This window comes from Rhincodon typus, chromosome 22 (assembly GCF_021869965.1).
Source record: "Rhincodon typus isolate 14 chromosome 22, sRhiTyp1.1, whole genome shotgun sequence".
Classification (NCBI taxonomy): domain Eukaryota; kingdom Metazoa; phylum Chordata; class Chondrichthyes; order Orectolobiformes; family Rhincodontidae; genus Rhincodon; species Rhincodon typus.
In genome coordinates, this window is record NC_063353.1 from 50,178,479 (window position 1) to 50,204,547 (window position 26,069).

Genomic DNA, 26,069 nt, shown 5'->3' on the forward strand with positions numbered 1-26,069 from the left:
ACTCACTTATACACCCTCTCTCTCTCACACACACGCACACACACAGACACTCACTTATACACCCTCTCTCTCTCTCACACACACACACACATAGTCATACACCCTCACACAGACGCTCACTTATACACCCTCTCTCTCACTCACACACCCTCACACAAATACACACACATAAAGACACCCATACTCACACATACACATGCACCAAAACACAGACACACTGCTTCTGAACAGCCACTGCTGTTACAGCTAAAATGGCGAGAGCTCTCCTGAGCAATGGGAGGGTAGGATGTAGGCTCCGACCTCACCGCCACATCCACATTTTACCCCAGCCTTTACCCAAACCGAGGGCCGTAGCAGCGGGACCCGTGTGTGTTTGGGTTGCGGGAAGAAGAAAGGTTCAAGGGGTCGTGTTGGGGGTTCGCTGGTGGATGTAAAGCCCGTAGAGGACGGTCTCCGGGCGGCAATTGGCCCCAGTCCCAACCACTGCCCCACCGTGCGGCTCCTCCTGAGAACGCAGCTCGGGCCCGGGAGCACCGGGAACGGACAGGGGACAGAGGACAGAGTGGGACACTGCTCCCCATGTGGACCATCTTTCTGGCGCTTTGTGACCCATGAGGCAGTCCACTTGACCTGGCCTGAGGCACCAGGACCAAACCCCTCTGTTTGTATCAGGCAGCAAGGGGTTCTGCAAAATAACGTGATCCCGTTCAAATCCCAGCACAATCTGATTTCCATCTCCTGGCCGTCATTGCCATTTTAAAAATTTAGTCATGTGACTCGGTTTTATTGACCAGTAGTGACTGATTGTGATTCAGTTGTAAATCTCCTATTTACATTTCAAACCCACTGCATTGTGTCTTCAGCCAAGTGAGGGAAAGATTCATTGCGGTATTCCACCCCACTGTTGGCTCAGGCTGGACGGTATCGAACCCCACACTGCGTAAGGTAGCATGTTTTTACACTTGGACAGATTTAATTCCAATGTAGACTCTGACAGAATGCATGGTTGGATAATCTGAGAACATTTCGTGAGATTGTAGATTTTCTGCGCAGGTTTTGAATGTCATAGATTGTCAGACCCTATGTAACAGGTCCATCGAGATGGCTAACACTGTGGTGTATGTGGAATCCAGGGAACAACATTCCCTGCTCAGGTCTGTACAGGGAAATATGTCATTGACTCAACTATGTGCAATCCCTATTCCCAGCTCTGACTGCAGAGATCTAAAGAGTACAAGATATTCTGCAAAATCTGGCACAGATCTTTGATTGCTCAGGGAATGGAGAGATATGGGAGTGAGCCGGAAAGTGGATTTGAAATCCAAGACCAGAGCTGCACGCTGGCTCAGTGGTTAGCACCGCTGCCTCACAGCACTAGGGACTCAGGTTCAATCCCACCCTCTGGTGACTGTGTTGACTTTGTGTGTTCTCCCTGTGTCTGTGCAGATTTCTGCTAGGTGTTCCGGTTTCCTCCCACAGCCCAAAGATCTGCATGTTAGGTAGATTGGCAGTGCTAAATTACCCACAGTGTTCAGGGATGTGTAGGTCCAGTGTGTTAGCCATGGGAACCATGGGAAATGCAGTGTTACAGGGATAGGATAGGGGAATGGGGAAGGGTCTGGGTGGGATGCCCTTTGGAGGGTGGGTGTGGACTCATTGGGCTGAATGGCCTGTTTCCACATGGTAGGGGTTCAATGGAAGACCAGCTGTGATCATATTGAATGGTGGAGTAGGGCCAATGGATGAATGGTCTCATTCTGCCCCTCCTTTTCTGAATATCTTGGTGGCTACTCAGATGCTCCTCGATGCCTCCCTGAAGCAGACATTATTTATATTTAATCTTTGATTGTAAATTCTGCCGGACTATAATGTCTTGAGTTTAATCTGATCCTGTGTACAGCTAACAACCGCAGTCTCACTTTTCAACAGGAGGTATTCAATACTAATCAGGAACATGAACCCTAACTGATTACTCAGTCCTTGCCCAGTTAGTGGAGGTTGATTTAAGTGTTTTTACTATAGTCCAATGAGACCAGTGACAACCCCTGGAGCATGAGCTGAAGCTGTCCTGCTATTCATTGACTTTGAGAGGCACCAGGGAGCCTCATAATGGTCCTATCAGTAGCATCATTTGCCAGGCTGTTGATATGCATGGTTTATCACAGGCTGTGGCTGCAAGCATACAGCTAGGACTGTAAGTTTAGCTAGTGCTAAACTAATCTTCACTCACCGCTGACATCAACAGTTGTACCCTTTCCATGTCCCCCAGGCACCATTTACAAGAGCCCGTTCTGTCCTGTATTTTAGTGTTGCACCCCATGCCTTGTCTTTTTCTTTGTTATGAGGCCTATTTAAGATTTTGCGATTGATAAGTAGATATAGCAACAACTTTTACGTACTGGCTTCAATACCATTGTTATTATTCAATATTATTCAAGTATTCAATGTACACAACTACCTGTAGTGTCACTTGAAAACAAATATTTTGGAACATTGGTGGGGTGAAAAGCCTCAGTTATGAGGAGAGACTGGATAGGCTGAGTTTGTTTTTCTTGAAATAGAGGAGGCTGAGGGGAGATCCAGTTGAGGAATACAAAATTACGAGAGGCATAGACAGAGTATGTCATGAGAATCTCTTCCATATGGCAGACATATCTAAGACCAAAAGGCGTAAGTTTAAGTTGAGGAGCAAGTGGTTTAGATGAGATATAAGGAAAATATTTTTTACCCAGAGGGTGGTAGAAATACAGAATATGCTGCCTGAGATAGTGGTGGATGCAGGCGCTTTCACAACATTTAAGAAGCATCTGGATGATTATTTAAAATGGAAAAGAATAGTTGGTTATCGACCAAGTGCAGGTAAATGAACTTTAGTGTATTTTTGTGTTTCTTGATTGGCATAGACATGTTGAGTTGAAGGACTTGTTTCTATACTGTATGATTCTATGACTCTTATTATAATGGACCAGGAATAAAATACTGTCGCTACATTTAGTTACTTACAATGGGCACTTTTAAAACCATTTTTAAACCAGAAATTAATCCAATTGAGTTCTGAGGAAGGATCACCAGACCTGAAACATTAACTTAGATTTTTCTTCACAGATGCTGCTAGGCTTGCTGAGCTTTTCCAGCAACTTCTGTTTTTGTTCATTGATTCAATCCCTCTTTGAATAGCTTGGAGCAATGCAAAACTCAATGGCTAATAGTAATGCTTTCCTTGCAGTTTGATATAGTTAATTCCTTCTGTACTTTATAGCTGTAGTATGTGTTCTGATATTTTACAAGGGCCTTCTTGTAATTCCCAATGATATTGTTTCTTCATTAATTAAAATAATCCTCAATCTCTTAATCAGATACATTAAACTCTTTGGAGCTTTATTTAACTGTATCATTTCTTTTGCATCTTCACCTTTCTGTATGTACATTGAGTATTGCCAAATGATCATTGACACTCACTGGTGTTAATATGTTAAGTCCAGTTACTGCTGCTGAAAACTACACATCACAGACAATTTGTATCACCTCTGTTTATGTTTTATGGATCCCTTTATTTAATATTGTAATTGCTGACCAAGAAAGTAAAGCTTTCAGTTTTTGGATTTTTGCAAGCCTCAGACTTTTCCTCAGTTACTATACCAAGATGTTAATCACTTCTAAAGTGAGAGATTGTGGTGAAGACTTCATTACCAGCCTTCAGTAAACTGTAGAATTGGCCTCTAGTTTTCTTCCATCTGCTGTTAGTGTGTGCATCTTATTTCTCAAACAACTGAGGTTGAAAGCAGTGTGGTGGCCAGGGAATCGAACTGTGTTCCACTGTTTCAGGGTGCTGCAATATTTGATAACTATGATGTATTAATTTGCATTTTCTGTAGTAAGTGTTATTCTGAATGCATCTGGTAAATAATTCAGTCTTTGCATTTCCTTCAATATTGTTGTTCCCTGAATTGGTCCTGTACAGTATAACATCACAATAATCTGCAAAATTACACCTATTCACACCCTGCAGGTTGATACCCAAGTGTCTGTGTTGTAGTAATAGTTCCAGCGACATTTGATAATAGTCATACCTAAGCAATATCATTGCTTCTCTCACAAACTCATTTGCCCCAACATCTGACAATGTTAGCAATGGTGAAATAGAATTTTGGAGCACAAAGAGGCCGCTCATGGCTGTAAAAACACAATCGCAGTCATTGATCATCACTTGGTGATAATCACATAATTTGTAACTTTGTCGTCATGTTTTTTTCATCCAGATGGTTTTTATTTCTGTAACAATTTTTTTTACTGATGCCTTTTATCAACACTCAATCCAAGAATTTAATTTTAAACCAAAATTTGCAAATCTGTATGTTTTCTATAATATTGTGTTTACCAAAGACACATAGGCATTGGAAAGTGGAATCGGATCACTTTGTAAAATCAAATGTAGACATGAAGTGCTCATATCAGAAGTAAAAGTGAATGATCTCGCATTTATCTACATTGTATTCATTTGCCACACTCATGCCCACCCACTCAGCCTGTCTAAATCCCCTTGAAGCCTCTTTCTGTCCTCCTCACAACTCATATTCTGACCAAGTTTTATATATTGTAGTGTTGGAAATATTACAACTGAACTCCACATCCAAATCATTGATATTGATTGTGAAAAGCTGAGCCCAGACACTGATCCTTGCAGTACCCTGTTCGTCATAGCCTACCAACCTGAGAATGTTTCATTTATCTCTGCTTTCTGCTGGTTACCCGATCCTCTGTTCGGGCAGGGTATTATCACCAATTCTATGCATTGCAGTTGTTTATTGGTAGCACAGCAGTTTGAGATCCACTTTTGTACAGCAATGTAATAATGAAAGGGACTGAACAAAGCAGCTCACTTCTTCAGAGGGGGAAGGGAGAATATTACAATTTATCCCCAATGAGCTGAACAATGAGAGGATTGGATATTTGGAAGGCATATATCTGCTTATAAGCTTATGATTGTGGAATAATATTTGACAAGGAAGACCAAAAAATGAGGGAGATCTTATGTGACTGAAAGGGTAGACTGCCAGTTCATGATCTGCAACATCAACATTTTTATAGAACTCTGCAGGAACCAAAGTGTGTCCAAACCTGAATAAACAAAGAACAAAGAAAATTACAGCGCAGGAACAGGCCCTTCGGCCCTCCAAGCCTGCATTGATCCTCTATCTAAACCTATTGCCAATTTTCCAAGGATCTGTATCCCTCTGCTCCCTGCCCATTCATGTATCTGTCTAGATACATCATAAATGACGCTATCGTGCCCGCCTCTACCACTTCCGCTGGCAACACGTTCCAGGCACCCAGCACCCTCTGCGTAAAGAACTTTCCACGCATAGCTCCCTTAAACTTTTCCCCTCTCACCTTGAAATCGTGACCCCTAGTAACTGAGTCCCCCACTCTGGGAAAAAGCTTCTTGCTATCCACCCTGTCTATACCTGTCATGATTTTGTAGACCTCAATCAGGTCCCCTCCTCAACCTCCGTCTTTCTAATGTAAATAATCTTAATCTACTCAACCTCTCTTCATAGCTAGCGCCCTCCATATCAGGCAACATCCTGGTGAACCTCCTCTGCACCATCTCCAAAGCATCCACATCCTTTAGGTAATGTGGCGACCAGAACTGTATGCAGTATTCCAAATGTGGAATAGATTTCTCAATATCACCAATTTCCTTATTAGAACATAGAAACATAGAAACATAGAATTGTACAGCACAGTACAGGCCCTTCGGCCCACAATGTTGTGCCGAACTTTTACCCTAAACCTAAGGTCTATCTCGCCTCAACCCCTACCTTATACTATCATCCATATGCCTATCTAATAGCTGCTTAAGTGCCCCTAATTATAAGGTCATAAGACCATAAGAAATAGCAATAGGAGTAGGCTGTTCAGCCCCTTGAGCCTGCTCCACCATTCAATAGGGTCATAGCTGATCTGACACTCTTCAGTATACTTTCCTGCCCTTTTCCCACTTGATTCCCCGACTGATCAAGAATCTACCTATCTTAATCTTCAATATACACAAGGACTCTGCCCCCAAAACTCTCTGTGATATAGAGTTCCAATGACATTCAACCCTCTGAGAAAAGAAATTCCTCCTCATCTCAGTCTTAATGCATATCAGAACGCCAAGAGATTCAGGGGGCAGAGGTGAGTGTAGTGGTCATCACTAAGGAGAAGGTGCTCAGGAAGCTGAAAGGTCTGAAGGTGGATAAATCACCTGGACCTGATGGAATATCAGTGAGGATAGAAATAGAAAGATAGGCCAGATGAATGTGTGGCTGAGGAGCTGGTGTAGGGGGCAAGGCTTTCAGTTCTTAGATTATTGAGATCTCTTCTGGGGTAGAAGTGACCAGTACAAGAGGGACAGGTTGCACTTAAACCAGAAGAATTCCAATATCCTCATGGGGAGATTTGCTAGTGTCAGCCGGGAGGGTTTAAACTAGTTTGGCAGGAGGGTGGGACTCTGAATAAGAGAGGGGCCATCAAGAAGTCAGGGGAATATACATTAGCCATCGAGAGCAAGTTTACTATTCAGGAAAGCCAGGGACACAGTGAAGGGAGGGAAAAGGCTTCTGGTTTAAAGTGCATTTATTTCAACACACGAGGCCTGACTGGTAAGGCAGATGAGCTCAGAGCATGTGTTGTCTCTGGGGAATGAGATATTACAGCCATAATGGAAACATGGCTGAGAGAAGGGCAGGACTGGCAGCTCACTGTTCCTGGATACAGAAGCTACAGGCGTGACAGAAGTACAAGTAAGGGAGGAGGGGGCGTTGCCTTTATGATAAGGGAGGACATAACAACAGTGCTTAGAGACGATATTCTTAAGAAGTCTCAAATGAGGTCATATGGTTAGAAATTAGAAACAGGAAGGGGATGGTCACACTGTTGGGTCTGTATTATAGACCCCCAAATAGACAGTGGGTACTAGAGAAACAGATGTGTAGGGAGATTGCAGATACCTGTAGGAATAATAGAGTAGTATTGGTTGGAGTATTCACTGGGCCACCCAGAGTGTAAAAGGCCTGGGCGGGGTAGAATTTGTCAAAAAAAAAGTTTCCTAAATCAATATGTGGAGGGCCTTACTTGGGAGGGTGCAACACTGGACCTCCTGTTAGTAAACAAGGCCAGGCAAGTGACAGAAGTGTCAGTCAGAGAGCACTTTGGGTCCAGTGACCATAACTCTCTTAGTTTTAACATAGTTATGGATGAAGATAGGACAGGTCCACAGGTTAAGGTGCTAAACTGGATCAGGGCCAATTTTGGGGCCATTAGGCAGGGTCTAGCAGAGATCAATTGGGTGAGTCTATTTGAAGGAAAGGGAATGACGAGCAAATGGGTGGCTTTTAAAGGTGTGATATCAAGAATCCAGGGACAGTATGCCCCTGTTAGGGTGAGGGGAAAAGCTGGCAGGTTTGGTGATCCCTGGCTGACGAGGGATATTGAGTCTCTGGTCAGGAAAAAGAAGAAGACATACATTGAGTTTAGGCTATTGGGCTCAAATGAATCCCTGAATGACTATAAAATGTGTAGGAGCACACTCAAGATGGAAATCAGAAGAGCAAAAAGTGGGTATGAGTTGGATCTGGCAGATAAAGTTAAAGATAATCCCAAGAGATTCTGTAGCTATATTAAAAGTAAAAGGGTGGCTAGGGAGAGAATATGTCTCCTGAAAGATCAGCATGGCCTTCTGTGTGTGGGGCCATGTGTGGGGGAGATTTTTAATGAATATTTCTTCTCAGTGTTTACTGAGGAGAGAATCATGGGTGCTAAGGAAGTAGTGGAAACAAGTGGGTATGTTTTGGACTGCACACACATTAACAGAGAAGAGGTTTTTGCGGACTTAGCTGGCATTAAGGTGGATAAATCTCCTGGGCCTGGTCAAGTCCATCCTTGGATGTTGTGGGAGGCTAGGGAAGAAATTGCAGAGGCCCTTGCAGAGATTTTTGCTTCATCTTTAGCCACTGGTAGAGTTCCAGAAGACTTGAGGATGGTTATTTTGTTCCATTGTTTAAGAAAAATAGCAAAGACAGGCCAAGTTATTGGAGAGGAAACTGAGGGACAGGATCAACCAACATTTGGATAGTCAGCATGGATTTGTGCACGGGAACTTATGTCTGGCAAATCTTTGAGTTTTTTGAAGAGATAACCGAGAGGATAGATGAGGGTAGGGCAGTGGATGTTGCCTATATGGACTTTAGTAAGGCCTTTGACAAGGTCCCACATGGCAGGCTAGTCATGAAAGTTAGGGCACTTGTGATCCAGGGAGGCCTAGCTAATTGGATTCAAAACTGGCTCGATGGTAGGAAGCAGAGGGTGATGGTTAAAGGTTGTTTCTCAGACTAGACGCCTATGACTAGTGGCGTGCTACAGGAGTTGGTGCTGGGACCTTTGTTACTTACATAAATGATCTGGATGTGAATGTACAAAGCATGTTTAGTAAGTTTGCGGATGATACAAAATTAGGAGGTATCGTTGAAAGCAAAGAAGGTTATCAAAAATTACTGAGGGACCTTGATCAGATGGGGAAGGGAGCTGAGGATTAGCAAATGTAGTTCAACACAGATAAGTATGAGGTATTGCACTTTGGAAAGTCAAACCAAGGTAAGACTTATACAGTAAATTGTCAGGTCCTAAGGAGTGTTGTGGAACAGAGGGACCGAGGAGTACAAGTACATAATTTGTTGAAAGTGGCATCACAGATGGACAGTGTGGTGAAGAAGGCATTTAGCATGCTGGCTTTCATCGGTCAAGGCATTGAGTAAAGGAGTTGGGACTTTATGTTAACGACTTTGTATAAGTCAATGGTGGGGCTGCACTTGGAGTATTGTGTACAGTTTTGGTCACCCTGTAACAGGGAAGACATAGTTAAACTAGAAAGTGTGCAAAGAAGATTTACGAGGATGTTGCCAGGACGAGTTGGTCTGAGTTATTGGGAGAGGTTGGTCAGGATAGGACTTTATTCCTTGGAGCATAGGAGAATGAGGGATGATCTTATTGATGTGTCTAAAATCGTTATGGGTATAGATAGGATGAATGCATATGGTCTTTTTCCCAGGGGTGGAGAATTAAAAACTAGGTTTCAGGTGAGGGGGGAAGATTTAAGAAGGACCTGAGGGGCAATCTCTTTATGCAGAGGGTGGTGCGTATATGGAATGGGCTGCCAGAGAAAGTGGTTGAGGCAGGTACATTAGCAACATTTAAAAAAAACATTTGGATAGGTAGATGGATGGGAAGGGTTCAGAGGGATATGGACCAAGGCAGGCAATTGGAACAAGCTGAATGGGTACCATGGTCAGCATGGACCAGTTTGGGCCAAAGGACCTGTTTCCGTGTTGTATTACTCTATGACTATGAGTATACACCAAAGTTCTGAAGGAGAAAGCTGAGAAGATTACAGAGGCATTGGTGGTAATCTTTCAGGAATCACTGGAGTCAGGGAGGCTCCCAGAGGACTGGAAAATTGCTGATGTAACACCCCTGTTTAAGAAGAGCGGGAGGCAGAAGACAGGAAACTGTAGGCCAGTTAGCCTGGCCTCAGTTGTTGGTAAGATTTTAGAGTCCTTTATTAAGGATGAGATTACAGAGTACTTGGAAGTGCATTGTTAAATAAGATGGAGTCAGTAAGGCTTTATCAAGTAGAGGTCATACCTGAAAACTGTTAGTATTGTTTTAGGAGGTAATGAGCAAGCTAGATATAGGAGAACTAGTGGATGTGATCTACATGTATTTCCAAAAGGCCTTTGATAAGGATCAGCACAGGAGAATAATTTCCCTGTAACTTTTGATCCCCTTACTAATCAAGAACCTATGTATCTCAGTCTTAAATACATTCAGTGACTTGGCCTCCACAGCCCTCTAGCTTACCATCTTCTGGCTGAACAAATTCCTCCTCATCTCAGTGCTAAGGAGTAGTCCCTTCATTCTGAGGCTGTGCCCTCGGTTCTTAGTTTCTTGTACTAGTGGAAAGACCTTCTCCACATCTAGTCTATACATGCCTATCATTATTCAGTACGTTTCAATGAGATTCCCCCATCATCCTTCCAAATTTCATCATGTACAGAACTAGAGTCCTCAACCGCTATTCATATGACAAGTAAATGACACATACTCCAACTCCTTTGAAATAAAGGCCAACATTGCATTGGCCTTCCTGATTACCTGCTGCACCTGCGTGCTGGCTTTCTGTGTTTCGTGCACAAGTCACCCAAAACAATTTTTTTGTTTTGCAGCTTTCTGCAGTTTTTCTCTGTTTGAAGAACACCCTGTTCATTTGTTCTCCCTCCCAAAATGAACAACTTCACATTTTCCCATTTTACAATTCATTTGCTGGTTGCTTTTGTAGAGCATGACTTAAAAATTAATTAGAGATTTTTTTTTCTTTATTCATGCCCGGGATGAGGGTGTTGCTGGCTAGGCAGCATTTATTGCCCATCCCTAATTGCTCAGAGGGCAGTTGAAAGTCAACCATATTGCTGTGGGTCTGGAGTCACATGTAGGCCAGACCAGGTAAGGATGGCAGTTTCCTTCCCTGAAGGACATAGTGAACCAGATGGGTTTTTCCAAAAATCAACAATGGATTCATGGTCATCATTAGATTCTTAATTCCAGATATTTATTGAATTCAAATTCCACCATCTGCCGTGGCAGGATTTGAACCGTGGTCCCCAGACTGTTATCTGGGTCTCTAGATTAACAGTCCAGCAATAATACCACTAGGCCATCACCTTACCTCCATTTGTTTGAATATATGTAAACTTATTAATATAATTAATTCATTACTCACCTTTGCTGTTTTGACACAATTTATCATGTGAACTATGTACAGTTTTTAGGTTAAAAATAATTGTGTGTAATTCGATCTATGTCAATAGTTAGCAAAGAAAATTCTAGCAATTTTCACTGGAATTATAATTCTGAACAGCATTGTGAAAACTATTATGGGCTATTTGATGCCTTTTGAAAATCTCTAAGCATCAGGGTCAGATTTCACTCTAGAATGACAGTGAGAAAGATGAACAGACCAAGAACTGCCGCAGATATTTCAGTGAATTGTGAAGAGAAATGCTGGTGAAATGTAATACAGGATCAAAGTAACCTGACCTATTTTCATCACAACCAGCACGAGGATGTCTTTCCCACTGCTAAACGTATGCGACTGCAATGGGATTGATAGTTCTATTTACACAATTATTATGCTATTGACATGATTTCCCTTTCGCCCACAAAATAATCAAAATTGACAAAAGGCCAATTCTGACTTTCAAAACAAATAAGTTTTTGTTTATTTCACAAGGAAACTGTGAAGGAATGTGCAGTGACAAAGTGCACTGACGTTGTACTGCAGTGTTAGACTGACATTTTGTAAATTTGTGAATAATTCCCCAAAAGTCAATCAAGACAGCAGCTGGAGAGATATAGTAAGAACTGCCGATCCTGGAGTCAGAGATAACACAGTTGTGGAGCTGGAGGAACACAGCAGGCCAGGCAGCATCAGAGGAGCAGGAAAGTTTCGGGTCAGGATCCTGCTTCAGAAATTGGGGAGGGGAAGAGGGCTCTGAAATAAATAAAGGGGGGGTGCAATGATAGCAGGTAGATAGTGGAGCAGATAGCTGGGTGAGAAGACGGACAGATCAAGGAGGCGGGGAAGAAGCTAGTAAAGCTGTGTATAGGTAGGTAGTGGTGGGTATTAGTCAGTGAGGAGGGAGGAGCGGATAGGTGGGAGAGAAGACGGATAGGTCAATGATGCAGGGATGAGAGGGGGCTGGTCTTGGGATGTGGCCAGGGGTGGGGAGATTTTGAAGCTAGTAAAGTCCACATTGAGACCATTGGGTTGTAGGCTTCCAAGGCGGAATATGAGGTGCGGCTCCTCCAGTTTCCAGGTGGCATCGTTGTGACACTGGAGGAGGCCCAGGATGGACATGTCGTCCAGGGAGTGGGAGGGGGAGTTGAAGTGGTCCGTGACTGGGAGGTGTAGTTGTTTGTCGTGAACCGAGCGCAGGTGCTCTACAAAACGGTTTCTCAGCCTCTGCTTGGTTTCCCAAATGTAGAGGAGGCCACATCGGGAACAGCGGATACAATAGACCACGTCAGCAGATATGCAGGTGAACATCTGTTCAATGTGGAAGGTTTTCTTGGGGCCTGTGATGAACATGATGGGGGAGGTGTAGGGGCAGGTGTAGCACTTCCTGCGGTTGCAGGAAAAGTGCCGGGGGTGGTGGGGCTAGTGGGGAGTGTGGAGCGGACGAGGGAGTCGCGGAGAGAGCAGTCCCTCCGGAAGGCAGGTGAGGGTGGGGAGGGAAGTATATCCTTGGTAATGGGGTCAGATTGTAGGTGGCGGAAGTGGCGGAGAATGATGCGTTGAATCCGGAGGTTAATGGGGTCATACATGAGGACAGGGGGAATTCTGTCTTTGTTTTTATTTCGGGGAGGGAGTGTGAGGGCTGAGGTGCAGGAAAAGCAAGAGATAAGGTCCAGGGTGTTTTCAACCACTGTGGAGGGGAAGTTGCAGTCCTTGAAATATGAGGACATCTGGGATGTCTGGGAGTGGAACTCCCTATCTTGGGAGCAGATGCAGCGGAGGCAGAGGAATTGGGAGTAGGGGATTGCATTCATGCAGGAAGGTGGGTGAGAGGAGGTGTCGTCAGGTGTAGCACAGGCCAGGAATTTCCTCATGAGAAAGGCAGTGATACAAGGCCATGGGATAAATATTGGTCAGAACACTGATGGGGAACTTCCATACTTTTCTTCAGAATAGTGGTGGGGAATCCTTATATCAGTCTAAAAGAACAGATGGATGTGGTTTAGAATCTCTTCCAATAATGGAGCACTCATTATTGGACAGTCAATACTGAACATAGCTCTCCCTGAGCACTGACCCTCCGACAGTGCAGCGCTCCCTCAGTATATTTTAGATTTGCTGAACTTGTTCAGTCAGTTAAAATTTGTCAAAACTCCAATTTCTCATCCTGCAAGTGACACAATTCCCAAAGGCTGTCCACCAGCAACAAAGCACAAGTCTGGAATGTGCTGGATTACTCAGAACAGAAAATCACAGAACTGTTAATGGTACAGAAGAAGGTCATTCAGCCCATCATGTCTGCATTAGCTTTCCAAACAAGCAACATGATGTTGTGTTGTTCTCCTGCCTTTTCTCTGTAACTGTTGCACATTGTTTCTGTTTAAATCATCACCAGTAGCCATATAAATGCTGCAACTGAGTCTGCTTCCAAGCAGTACCACCCATACCCCGACTCCTAAGGGAATAAGTATTTTCTCACATCTTTCTTACTACTTTTGCAAATCATTTAAATCTGATTCTCGTCTCCCGCTGTTTCTGAAAAAGTGTATCATATTAGTGATGCTTCAAAACACTGGAATCCTCAAGTATCCAGTGAGTTCTGAAGTATTCTGACCAATCTGCCTCTTCAGCCACTTCCTGGATGTGGGTCATCAGGTCCCAGTGACTTGTTAGCCTTTAGTCCCATGAGTTTGTCAAATATTTTGCTTCTCATAATAAAGACCTTTACAAGAACTTTCCTCCCAGTAACATTTTGTTTATCTATTGCCTTTGGGATGTTTGCAGTGTCCTCCACCTTGAAAATTGATGCAATATGTTGGTTTAAGTTATCAGCTATTTCCCTGCTCCCTATTGTTGATCCCTCAGTTCCTTCTTTACCATCTCACCCACTTGTGTTACAACTTGCAGCAAGCTATGGACTTGCCCTCCAAGATCCCTCTATATATCAATGCTGCTTAGGATCCAGCCATTTACTGTATACTTTCCACTTACATTTGATTTCCCAAAATGCACTGCATCACACTTGTCCAGATTAAAGTCCATCTGCCAAATCCTCCATCCAACTTTTCAACTGATCTATATCCTGCTGTATCCTTTGGCAACCTTCCTCACTATTCACAGCTCCAACAGTTTTTGAGTCATCTGCAAACTGACTGAACAGACCACCTACATTTTGAACCAAATCATTTATATAAAACAAACAACACTGATCATTGTGGAACACCGCTGGCTCACAGACCTCCAGTCAGAGAAACACCCCTCCACAAATTACCTCTACCTTCTTTGACCAAGTTAATTTTGTATCCATCTTACCAACTTACCGGGGCAGCTCGGTGGCTCAGTGGTTAGCACTGCTGCCTCACAGCGCCAGGAACCTGGGTTTGATTCCAGTCTCGGGCAACTGTCTGTGTGGAGTTTGCACGTTCTCTGTGTCTGCATGGGTTTCCTCCAGGTGCTGCACAGTCCAAAGAGGTGCAGGTTAGGTGGCTTGGCCATGCTAAATTGCCCATAGTTTTCAGGGATGTGTGTCTTAGGTGGGTTATAGGGGATGGGTCTGGGTGGGATGTCTGAGGGTTGGTGTGGACTTTTTGGGCTCAAGGGCCTGTTTCCACACTGCAGGGATTCTGATTTGTCATGGATCCCATGTCATCTGGACTAGCCTACCATGTTGCTATGCTTTAGCTAAGTCTATGCAGACAACATCCAGTGCCCTCCCTTCGTCATCTTTGTCACTTCCTTTGTCCGCACAAAGCCATGCTGACTACCCCTAATAAGTCCATTCTTTTCCAAATACTGTCTTTAAGAATCTTCTCCAATACTTTCCTGGCTCACTGGCCTATAACTTCCTGATTATCCCTCTTATCCTTCTCAAAGAAAGAAGCAACGTTGTCAATTCTGCAGTCTTCTGGGACTTTAATTGCGGCAAAAGAGAATACAAAGGTCTCAGTCAAGGCCCCAAACAGTCTCCTCTTGTGCCTCTTTCTGTATCCTGTGTTAGATCCCATCAGACCCTAGGGACTTTTCTACCTTAATGTTTCTCAAGACACCTAACTCCTCCACCTTAATGTCGACTTGTCCCAGAATATTATCATACTGCTCCCTAATCTTACTATCATCCATGACCTTCTCTTTGGTGAATACTGATGCAAAGTACTCATTAAGGACCCCAACCACTTCCTCTGGCTCTGCACATAAATTCCTTCTTTGTCCTTGAATTGACCTACCCTTTCCCTAACTACCCTCTTGCTCCTAATATATGCCAAGGACAATTTATAGCCCCCTTTAGCTTTCCTAGTTCCCTGTTTAAGTTTTTTCCTGCTTCCTTTCTATTCCTCAAGGGCCTTGTCTGATTTCAATTTCCTAATCCTTACGTATCCTTCCTTTTTTTTTGATTAAACTTTCAATATCTCTTTTCCATCAAGGGTTCCCGAATGTTACCTTCCTTATCTTTCATCTTCAAGCAAATGTGCTAGTCCTAAACTTCTATTAATTGGCCTTTAAAGGACTCCCACATGTCAGATGTGGATTTACCCTCAAACAGCCACACCCATTCTATTTCTCCAGTTCCTGCCTAACATCATTGTATTTAACCTTACCCCAATTTAGCACTTTCACCTGAGGATCAGTCTTATCTTTATCCAAAACTATCTTAAAACGCATGGAATTATGATTACTGTTCCCAAAATACTTATACTTTTTATAAACTTACTTTCAAAATCAATTTGTTCCCCTTTATTTTAATCATCTGCTACTGATTCCTAAAAAGTCCCCAATACACTGACTTACCATTCGTTTTTGCCACTCTGTATGCCCTAGTTTTTGATTGGATACTCTACTTGATCATATTTGTTAACCATGGGTACTTCATCATCCTCACCTATCTTTCTTTTTAACTGGAATCATTTTTGTTGAGCATTATGAAATATCTGCTTAAATATCTACCACTGCTATTATTTAACTTGAAGACACTGGTTGGAGAATTGAGGTACTTTATTTGAAACTGAATTTGGAATTCTACAATGTTGTGATCACTATTCCTAGAGGATCATTTACTATGAGATCTCTTATCTAACCTTCATTACAAATTACTAGATTGAAGAGACCCTGGTCCCAAGTAGGTTCTGCAATGAACTACTCAAAGAAACAATTTAGTGCATTCTACAAATCTGAAAATATATCAGAAATTGCTGGAGAGACTCAGTAGGTGTTGAGAGAAAGCAGAGTTTATGACTTGAAACATTCACTCTGCTTTCTCTCCACAGATGTTGCAAGACCTGCTGAGTTTCTCCAGCATTTTCTACCTTTATTTCTGATCTCCAGCAACTGCAGTTCATTTTTTCTAGCACTCTACAAATTTGTCTTTCCTGTTACCATGGCCCATTCAATTTGTCCAGTGAATATACAAATTAAAATCACCCATGACAATTGTGGTGCCTTTCTCACACACCCCAATTATTTCCCAATTTATATTTTGTCCTGTTGTGAGAAAACTTTTCAGGGACCTATAGACTGTCCCCACCTGTCACTTCTTTCCTTGTCATGCCTTATGTCCACTGAAACTAATTCCACATCATGATATATTACATCCATACCATGATTCACCACTGCACTGATACCATTCCTTATTACCAAAGCCTCCCATTTCTTCCTTTATGGCTGTTCTTCTGGAGCGTTAATTACCTTTGAATACTGAGATCCCGTTCCTGATCACCCTATGAGCTCATCTCTGTTACTGCTACGAAAACATGATCATTTATTACTAATTGTGCCAACAATTGTTTATCTTGATTCAACTTCTGCATGTAGTAAGCTGTAACTTTTTCCATTTTTACTTACTCTGATGCTAAGTTCCATTGTACTTTTCTGGGTTATTTTCTATCCCTTGCTGTGATACTTTGATTATCATTCCCCTTTTCACTACCCTGCACCTCTGATCTCCTCTTACTTTTTAATATTTTTAAATTTCCCTTCATTTGAACCACCTTGCCCACTCCCACCCCTGGCTAATTGGTTTGAAACCCTATCTACAACCCTAATTATTGGATTCAATGGAGGGGAGATCTTGACAAAGAAATTGCTTGACTTCTGTGAGACAGCTTAAGGTTCAGTTATTAGTACAACTAAACAGCAACAGACTTTTTAAAATTAAAAACCCTCATTGTGTCCACAAAGTAGCTGTGAAAGTGATCCCACTTTTACTAAACACAGTGATGTTTTGCTCATTGAAAACGTGCTAATGGCACTAGAGCATGCACTAAATCATTATCGGAGCATAGAAACGGGATTAGACGATTCAACCCATTGAACCTACCCTGCCATTCTCGATCACAGCTGATCATCTCTTAATGTCACTTTCCATATGGCTTAATGCCATTGTAGTTGCCAGTGTTAACAACAACTGAGCCTCCACAGTCCTGTGGGTAGAGAATTCAAAAGGTTCTCCACCCCATTGAGAAAAGAAATTCCTCTACACCTAAGTATTAAAGGGTCTGACACTTAACTTGAAATTATTTCTCCTAGTTCTAGACTCACCAGTCAGGGAAGACACCCCATCCATTTCTATCCAGTCATGTGCTGTAAGTATTCTCACCTTTCAATGAAATCACCTCTCATCCTTTGAAACTCTAGAGTTTCCTCAGTCTTTCCTCATAAGATATCTTTCCTATGCCACCTGAGGATTAATATGGTGAATCTCCATTGCACTTCCTCTATATCAAATATATCCTTGCCTCAATAAGGAGACCAAAATTGCACACCATTCTTCAGGTGAAATCTCACCAACATTTTATACAACTACAACAAGATATCTTGCACTCTGTACTCAAATCTTTGTGGTATCCCACGAGCAACAGCCTGCCATCCTGTGAAGGATCCATTCATTCCTACCGTTTGCTCTCTGAGATTTAACGAATCCTCAATCCCACACACACAAATTTTATTTACTCATCTTGTGTGGGAGGGTATTAAAAGGCTCCTGAAAATCCAAACACACCACATTGATTGGTTCTCCTTTGTTTATACTTCAAGTAACCGCCTCAAAAAACTCCAATAAGTTTATCAAACATGATTTTCCCTTTCCAAAATCCATGTTGACTCTGCCCAATTTTACCATTCTTTTTGAAATGTTCTGTTATCACACTCATGAAAACAGATTCTGACATTTTCTCTACTCTAGACATTAAGCTACCAGTCTGCAGTTCCCCACTGTCCTTCTTCCTCCCTTTATTAAAAGTGACCTTACATTTGCCACCTTCCAATAGACAGGAAGCTTTCTAGAATTCATAGAATTATGAAAGATAACCATCAATGATCCACTGTCTCTATTGCTAGTTCCTTTAGCACTCTGGGATGAAGCTCATCTGGTCCAGGATATTCATCAACCATCAATCTGACTAATTGGTTAAATACTATTGCTTTCTTAATAGTCATTTCTTTTAGCTCTTCAGTTCCACAACCGAAGAAACTGTTCAGCTTCTCTGCCATTGCCCTGTTCTTCACAATACATTTTCCTCACTTGTAACAGAAACATACTTCCCCTTGTTAATCTTTCCCTTTCATATGGTACACAGTTTTACCAGACTGATTCCTGAGATGACAGGACTGATGTATAAAGAGAGTCTGGGTCAGTCAAGACTTTATTCACTGGAGTTCAGAAGAATGAAGGGGGAGTTTCATAGAAACATATACAATTCTAACAGAACTAGACAAGGTAAACACAGGCCAGGGAATCCAGAACCAGAGGTCACAATGTAAGGATATGGAATAGGCCATTTAGGACTGAGTCAAGGGGAAATTTCTTCGCCCAGAGAGTGGGGAGCCTGTGGAATTCCCTGCCACACAAAGCGGTCGAGGCCAAAACATTGAATGTTTTCAAGAAAGAGTTGGATATAGTTCTTTCATTAACCATGGTTCATTTACTTTTCTGTTTGGGTGTTTGTGCCTTCAAGGAATGTAGTTCTGTTGCAGATATTGGAGAATTTCTTTAAATTCTAGCCATTATCAAATTTTCCCAATCTACCAACATTTTCCTCACAAGTTCATTGTTCCCTTTGTTCAGAACTTAAGACCTAGTTTCAAAATAAATTCTGAAGAAGGGTCACCGGACCTGAAATTTTAACTCTATTTTTTCCTTCACTGATGCTGCCAGACCTGCTGAGCTTTTCCAGCAACTTTGTTTTTGTTGCTGATTTACAACATACACAGTTCTTTCGTTTTTCAAAATGCTGATTTACAACATACACAGTTCTTTCGTTTTTCAAAATAAATTATATCAGATTCGATCTTCATGAAAAATTTTATCATGTCATGGTGACTATTTCCCAAAATGTACTATTTGACCCTTCCTCGTTATGCAGTTGCAAATCCAAGATAGCCCAAAGCCCAAACGTTAACTCTGATTTTTCTTCACAGATGCTGCCAGACCTGCTGAGCTTTGCCTGCAACTTTGTTTTTGTTAGCCTAATGCCTGTTTGGTTCCTAAATATAATGTTCCAGAAACCATTTTGTTCACACTCCAGGAATCCAACCTCTACAGCATTAGTGCAGACTTCATTAACCCAGTCAACATGTAAATTGAAGTCAACCATTATTACTATATTGCCCAGGTTACATGCATTCCTAATTTCATGATTTATTGTCTGCCCATCATCATTCCACAGATTGAATCAAAGAATCATAGAATCATACAGTACGGAAAGGCCCTTCAGTTCATTGAGACTGTTCCACCAATAAACACACTACTACCTGCATTAGGACCACTTTCCCACTCTGGGCCCAAAGCCTTGAATGTTTTGTCTACCAAGTACTTCCTACCAATGATCCAAGCTTATCCAGTCTCTCGTCATCACTGGAACGCTCGATCCCAGGCAACGTCCTGGTGAAGCTCCTCTGCACCCCTTCTAGTACTATCACATCCTTCTTATAGTGTGGTGACCAGAGCTGCACACAGTACTCCAAACCACCTAACCAAAGTCCTGTACAGCTCTAACATGATCTCCCTGCTCATATAATCTATGCCACAACTGACAAAGGCAAGTAGCCCATATGCCTTTGTAACTACCCCATTAACCTGCCCTATTGCCTTCAGGGATCTATGGACAAGCACCCTAAGATCCTCCTGTTGCTCTGAGTTTCCTAGTGTCCTGCCATTCATTGAGTGCTCCCTTGACTTGTCACTTCTTCCAAAGTGTATTACCTCACAATGATCAGGATTAAATTCCATCTGCCCATCTGACCAACCTATTTATATCCTCTTGTAAACTAACACTTTCCTCCTCATTCTCAATTCCCCAGCCAGTCTTCATGTCATCCCCCTTCACATTCTCATCTACATCATTTATGAATATCACAAACAGTAAGGGACCCAGCACTGATCCTGTGGTATGCACTTGACACGAGCCTCTAGTCACATAAACAGCCTTCTACCACCACCCGCTGTCTACTACCACTAAATCAATGCTCTGATTAAGAGTTATGGACTCAAAATGTTAACTCTGCTTACTTCCCACAGATGCTTCCAGACCTGCTGAGTTTCACCAGCAATTTCTGCTTTTGGTTTGGGTCCATTCTGCCAACTTACCAGAATCCCATGAGCTCTTTTTTTTTTAATCAGTTTCACATTTGGGACCTTCTCAAAGGTTTTGCTGAAATACTTAAAAACTACATCAACTGCCTTACCGTCATCAAAACACTTGGTCACTTCATTGAGAAATTCCACCAGATTTGTGAGGCATGATCTATCTCCCTCTGACATAGCATGCTGACTACCCCTGGTCAAACCTTGCCTCTCTAAATGGACATTAATTTTCTCCTTCATTATTTTCTCCAATGATGTTTTAAAAAATTGGGTCAAGCCTGGGATGCAGCTCATCCTGACCTGGGGATTTGTCCACTTTTAAAACCCCTTGATGCATCAATACCTTCTCGCTTCTTATATAAATTCACTCAAGAATTTCACATTCCATCTTCTCGAACTCTGTACCTGCATCCTCCTCCTCCCGAGTAAAGACAGATTTGAAGTGCTTAAGTCACACTTTACCAACATCCGGCTGCTTCATGCACAGATTGCCCTTTGGACCCCAGTCAGCCCTACCCTTTCCGTGGTTAGTCTCTTCTCTTTGATAAACTTGTAGAATATTTTTCTCTCTAATCTTCCCTGCCAGCATCTTTTCATGCCCCCTCTTTGCTCTCCTAATTATTTTCTTGAGCATCCACCTGTAAAGAACTCCCATCAATATTTGCTTCCCCTTGCTGTTTCTTAACTCCACCCAAACTAAGTCTGTATTTTAATGCTAAGCTTCTCTGCTACTTATGTGCTGATGTTATCCCTTAATTTCAGGGAAGGCAATGGTCTGTTGGCTCATAACCCAGCAAGTCTGAGGTTCAAATCCCACCACAGAAAATTATGAAATCTGAATTCAATAAAAAATTTGGAATTAAATGTCTAATTATGACAACGAACCTATTGTCATAAAAACCCATCTGACACATTTAATGTCCTTTAGAGAAGGAAATCTGCCGTTCTTATCTGGTCTGGCCTACATGTGATTCCTGACTCTCAACAATGTTCTGAAAAGCCTCTCAGTTGTATCCAAGGACAACTAGGGATGGGTCAGCTAACAAAACCTATATCCCATGAGTGAATAAAAAAAAAGGAGTGCTCCATCCCATCTCTTTACATGTTTAACTAATCCTCCCACCCACCTCCAGATGTAGAATTTCCTAGAATATTCAGTTCCTAATCTCGATTACTCTGCAGCTATGCATGCGTGATAACAAATAAATCAACTCCTTTCTCTTTAGAGATAGTAGGAACTGCAGATGCTGGAGAATCTGAGATAACAAGGTGTAGAGCTGGATGAACACAGCAGCCCAAGCAGCATCATAGGAGCAGGAAGGCTGACGTTTCGGGCACAGACCCTTCATCAGAAATGGGGGAGGGGAAGGGGGTTCTGAAATAAATAGGGAGAGAAGGGGAGGCGGATAGAAGATGGATAAAGGAGAAGATAGGTGGAGAGGAAACAGACAGGTCAAAGAGGCGGGGATGGAGCCAGTAAAGGTGAGTGTAGGTGGGGAGTTAGGGAGGAAATAGGTCAGTCCAGGGAGGACGGACAGGTCAAGGGGGTGGGATGAGGTTAGTAGGTAGGATATGGGGGTGCAGCTTGAGGTGGGAGGAGGGGATAGGTGGGAGGAAGAACAGGTTAGGGAGGCAGGGATGAGCTGGGCTGGTTTTGGGATGCGGTGGGGGAGGGGAGATTTTGAAGCTTGTGAAATCCACGTTGATACCATTGGGCTGCAGGGTTCCCAAGCGGAATATGAGTTGCTGTTCCTGCAACCTTCGGGTGGCATCGTTGTGGCACTGCAGGATGGACATGTCGTCTGAGGAATGGGAGGGGGAGTTGAAATGGTTCGCGACTGGGAGGTGCAGTTGTTTATTGCGAACCGAGCGTAGGTGTTCTGCAAAGCGGTCCCCAAGCCTCCGCTTGGTTTCCCCGATGTAGAGGAGGCCACAATGGGAACAGCGGATGCAGTATACCACATTAGCAGATGTGCAGGTGAACATCTGCTTGATGTGGGAAATCTTGGGGCCTGGGATGGGGGTGACGGAGGAGGTGTGGGGGCAGGTGTAGCACTTCCTGCAGTTGCAGGGAAAAGTGCCGGGTGTGGTGGAGCTGGAGGGGAGTGTGGAGTGGATAAGGGAGTTACGGAGAGAGTGGTCCCTCCGGAAAGCAGATAAGGGTGGGGAGGGAAAAATGTCTTTGGTGGTGGGGTCGGATTGCAGATGGCGCAAGTTTTGGAGGATGATGCGTTGGATCCGGAGGTTGGTGGGGTGGTACGTGAGGATGAGGGGGATTCTTTTTTGGTTGTTATTGCGCGGATGGGGTGTGAGGGATGAGTTGCGGGAAATGCGGGAGATACGGTCGAGAGCGTTCTCGACCACTGAGGTGGGGATGTTGCGGTCCTTGAAAAACGAGGACATCTGAGATGTATGGGAGTGGAATGCCTCATCCTGGGAGCAGATGCAGCGGAGGTGAAGGAATTGGGAATAGGGGATGGCATTTTTGCAGGAAGGTGGGTGGGAGGAGGTGTATTCTCGGTAGCTGTGGGAGTCGGTGGGCTTGAAATGGATATCGGTTTCTAGGTGGTTGCCCAAGATGGAGATAGAGAGGTCCAGGAAGGTGAGAGATGTATTAGAGATGGTCCAGGTAAACTTAAGGTTGGGGTGGAAGGTGTTGGTGAAGTGGATGAACTGTTCGAGCTCCTCGTGGGAGCACAAGGCGGCGCTGATACAGTCATCAATGTAAAGGAGGAAGACGTGGGGTTTATGGCCAGTGTAGGTACGGAAGAGGGATTGTTCCATGTAACCTACAAAGAGGCAGGCATAGCTTGGGCCCATGCAGGTACCCATGGCCACCCCCTTTATCTGTAGGAAGTAGGAGGAATTGAAAGAGAAGTTGTTGAGGATGAGGATGAGTTCGGCTAAGCGGATGAGGGTGTCAGTGGAGGGGGACTGGTCGGGCCTGCGGTACAGGAAGAAGCGGAGGGCCTTTCTCTTTATATTATGCACATTAATCATCAACCTTTTTGGGAATTCTGCACATATTCAGATAGAGTGTCATTAATTTAGCTATTTTAATATTATTCTCACTTTTTTGATCCTTTTTGATGCTTGCCATTTGCTTCATCTGTCTTCTGTTTTTGCTTTCTACTCTTCTACTTGTTTTTACTAGTTTTTCTTCTCTGGAATCAGAGCTCCCTCTGTGGTTCATGCCAATCTAGTAAGTGTAAATTGAAGGGGTCTTTCATTTATAATTGCTCTTTCTTACAAAGGATATATTTTGGGAATGGATCATTTTGGAAAAAAAGGGGAGTCAATGGCCCGAGTAGGATTACTCCTAAACTATTAATCCGGATACCCCAGTAATGTTCTGGAGACCCCAGTTCAAATCCCACCATGGCACATTGTGTAATTGGATTCTGTTAAAAATCTGAAATTAAAAGTCTAATGATGGCCATGAAACTGTTGTTGATTATTGGAAAAACCCATCTGCTTCACTCATGCCCTTTCGGGATGGAAACTGCTGTCCTTACCTGGTCTGGCCTACATGTGACTTCAGGTCCATAACAGTGTGGTTCACTCTCAACTGCCCTCTGGGCAGTTAATGATGGGCAATAAATGCTGGCCTAGCCAGAGATGTCCAAGCGCCATGAATGAATAAAAAGAAATTAAGATCATTGGGATATTGCAAAGGTTTCTATTATCGAGATGAATGGTCTGAAGTCTTCTTTGATCAGGAATTGTTAATGTAGAAATAAAGCTGACTTAATTGCTGTGATCAGTGTGAATCTTAATACAAACAAGTTATGATCCCTGCTCATTTAAATCTTTGATTAACTATTTGCAGATCTGACTCAATCTAATTACGCAAAAACAGGAACAGGAGTAGGCCATTTGGCTCCTCGAGCCTCCTCTGCCATTTAAGAAGATCATGGCTGATCTTATTAATTCATATTCCTGTCTGCTCCCAATCACTTTTCAAAATGCAGTTTTAACATTTCCCAGACAACAAGGTGCAGGCCAAGCAGCATCATAGGAGCAGAGAGGCTGACGTTTCAGGCCTGGACCCTTCATCAGAAAAAGGGTTAGGGTTTCCCATTATGGTTTCCCTTTATCCACAGCACAGTTAATTCATTAAACATGATTTTCCTTGCACAAAACTGCGTTGACTCTGCCTGATTACCTTGAACTTTTTGATGTGCCCTAACATGATGATTTTAATAGCTTCGAACATTTTCCCAATGACAGGTGTGAAGCTAAGTGGCCCATAGTTTCCTGCTTTCTGTCTCCCTCCCTTCTTGAATAAGGGTGGATGTTACTGTCACTATTTCCCAATCTAAAAGAACCTTCCCTGAATTTAGGAAATTAGGGAAAGTTAGAACTGACTCAACCATTATCCTACTATCTTTTAAGATCCAAGGATAGAGTCCATCAGAACCAGAACTTGCAGCACACAGCTCCAACAATTTGCTCAGGGACTTTTCCCTGATGACTGTCATTTTGTTGAGTTGCTCCCTTCTCTTCCATTTCCTGATTTACAGTGTTTGGCTCATTCTGTGCTTTTTCTGTACATTATTTACAGGTCAGAGAATGGCTTTGTTTAAATTGTCAGATGCAAAGAGCCCTTGGCATAGATATGACGACTGTGCCCAGTTCCAAACCACAACCTCTGCAGCCCAAGCAGCAGGAAGTGACTCTCTCTGCTTCACAAGCAGCCAAACAGGCTCCGATTCAGCAACCCACTGCAAAACCTGAACAGGCCAAGCCATTGTCACGCTCTGGATCCAGAAAGCAGCATCTCCTGACCAAGCAGCAATCAATGGTTGCTTCTCCTCCACTAAAGGCCAAACAACCATCACATGGGCCTGGGGATGCACAACCAAGACAGCACGCAGCCCAGAAACCACAGCCAGTGAAACTGACTCAGCAGCTGGTGGATCAACAAAAACAGCAAGACCTGAACAAACCTCCTCAACAAGTCAGTTCCACTGCACAAGGAGCAGAAAGCAAGCAACCCTTTCTGAGTCCCCAGGTTCAGGAAAAAGACTCCAAGCAACCCAAGTCAGTGACCCAGGACCAACAGCTCACTAAGAAGCAGGAGGACTCTGACATTAGAACACAGCGACAACAGCTGCAGAAAAAGGACGATTTGGTTCCAGGGACAAAATCCAATACTGGGATAAACAGTCAAAAGCAGGACATGACCCAGCAGAAACAATCAGTACAGATTCAGAAGCCAGTCGAAAAATCACAGTCCCCGAATATTAGCCCTGCTGCCCCTGAAGTGACCAAACAGCCTGCTTCAAAAGTGGAATCCAAGGCTGGTCACCCAAAGAAAGAACAAGCAAAGCTGACTCAGAAACCACCAGCTGCTAAAGTTGTACCATCACAGATTCCACCAGAAACTCCAAAAGCTCAGAAACCCCCAGAACAGTCAAGGCGTTTCAGCCTCAACTTAGGAGGTTCTGCACAACCACTGCAATTTCAGCCATCAACTCCTCCAGAGACTGTCACTGGAAAACTCTTTGGGTTTGGGGCATCTCTGTTCAGCCAAGCCTCAACTTTAATATCTGCAGCACCTCAGCAACACGAGCAACATGGACACACTGCAAAGCAACCCCCTCAGACAGCCTCCAAGGACAGCAGTGTTTCTCAGCAATCCCCCAAACGGGACCAACA

General features: G+C 43.2%; 1 protein-coding gene across 1 annotated transcript in view; it reads left to right on the forward strand.

Annotated features, from left to right (window-relative positions):
- Nucleotides 1–879: 879 nt before the first annotated feature.
- LOC125485760 (protein piccolo-like) overlaps nucleotides 880–26,069 on the forward strand; it is a 31,865-nt gene continuing 6,675 nt past the window's right edge. Inside the window, exons 1-2 of the mRNA XM_048610188.1 lie at nucleotides 880–945; nucleotides 24,973–26,035. Of these exons, the coding sequence (XP_048466145.1) occupies nucleotides 25,003–26,035 (1,033 nt within the window). The 5' untranslated portion in view covers nucleotides 880–945; nucleotides 24,973–25,002. The remainder of the gene's footprint in view (nucleotides 946–24,972; nucleotides 26,036–26,069) is intronic.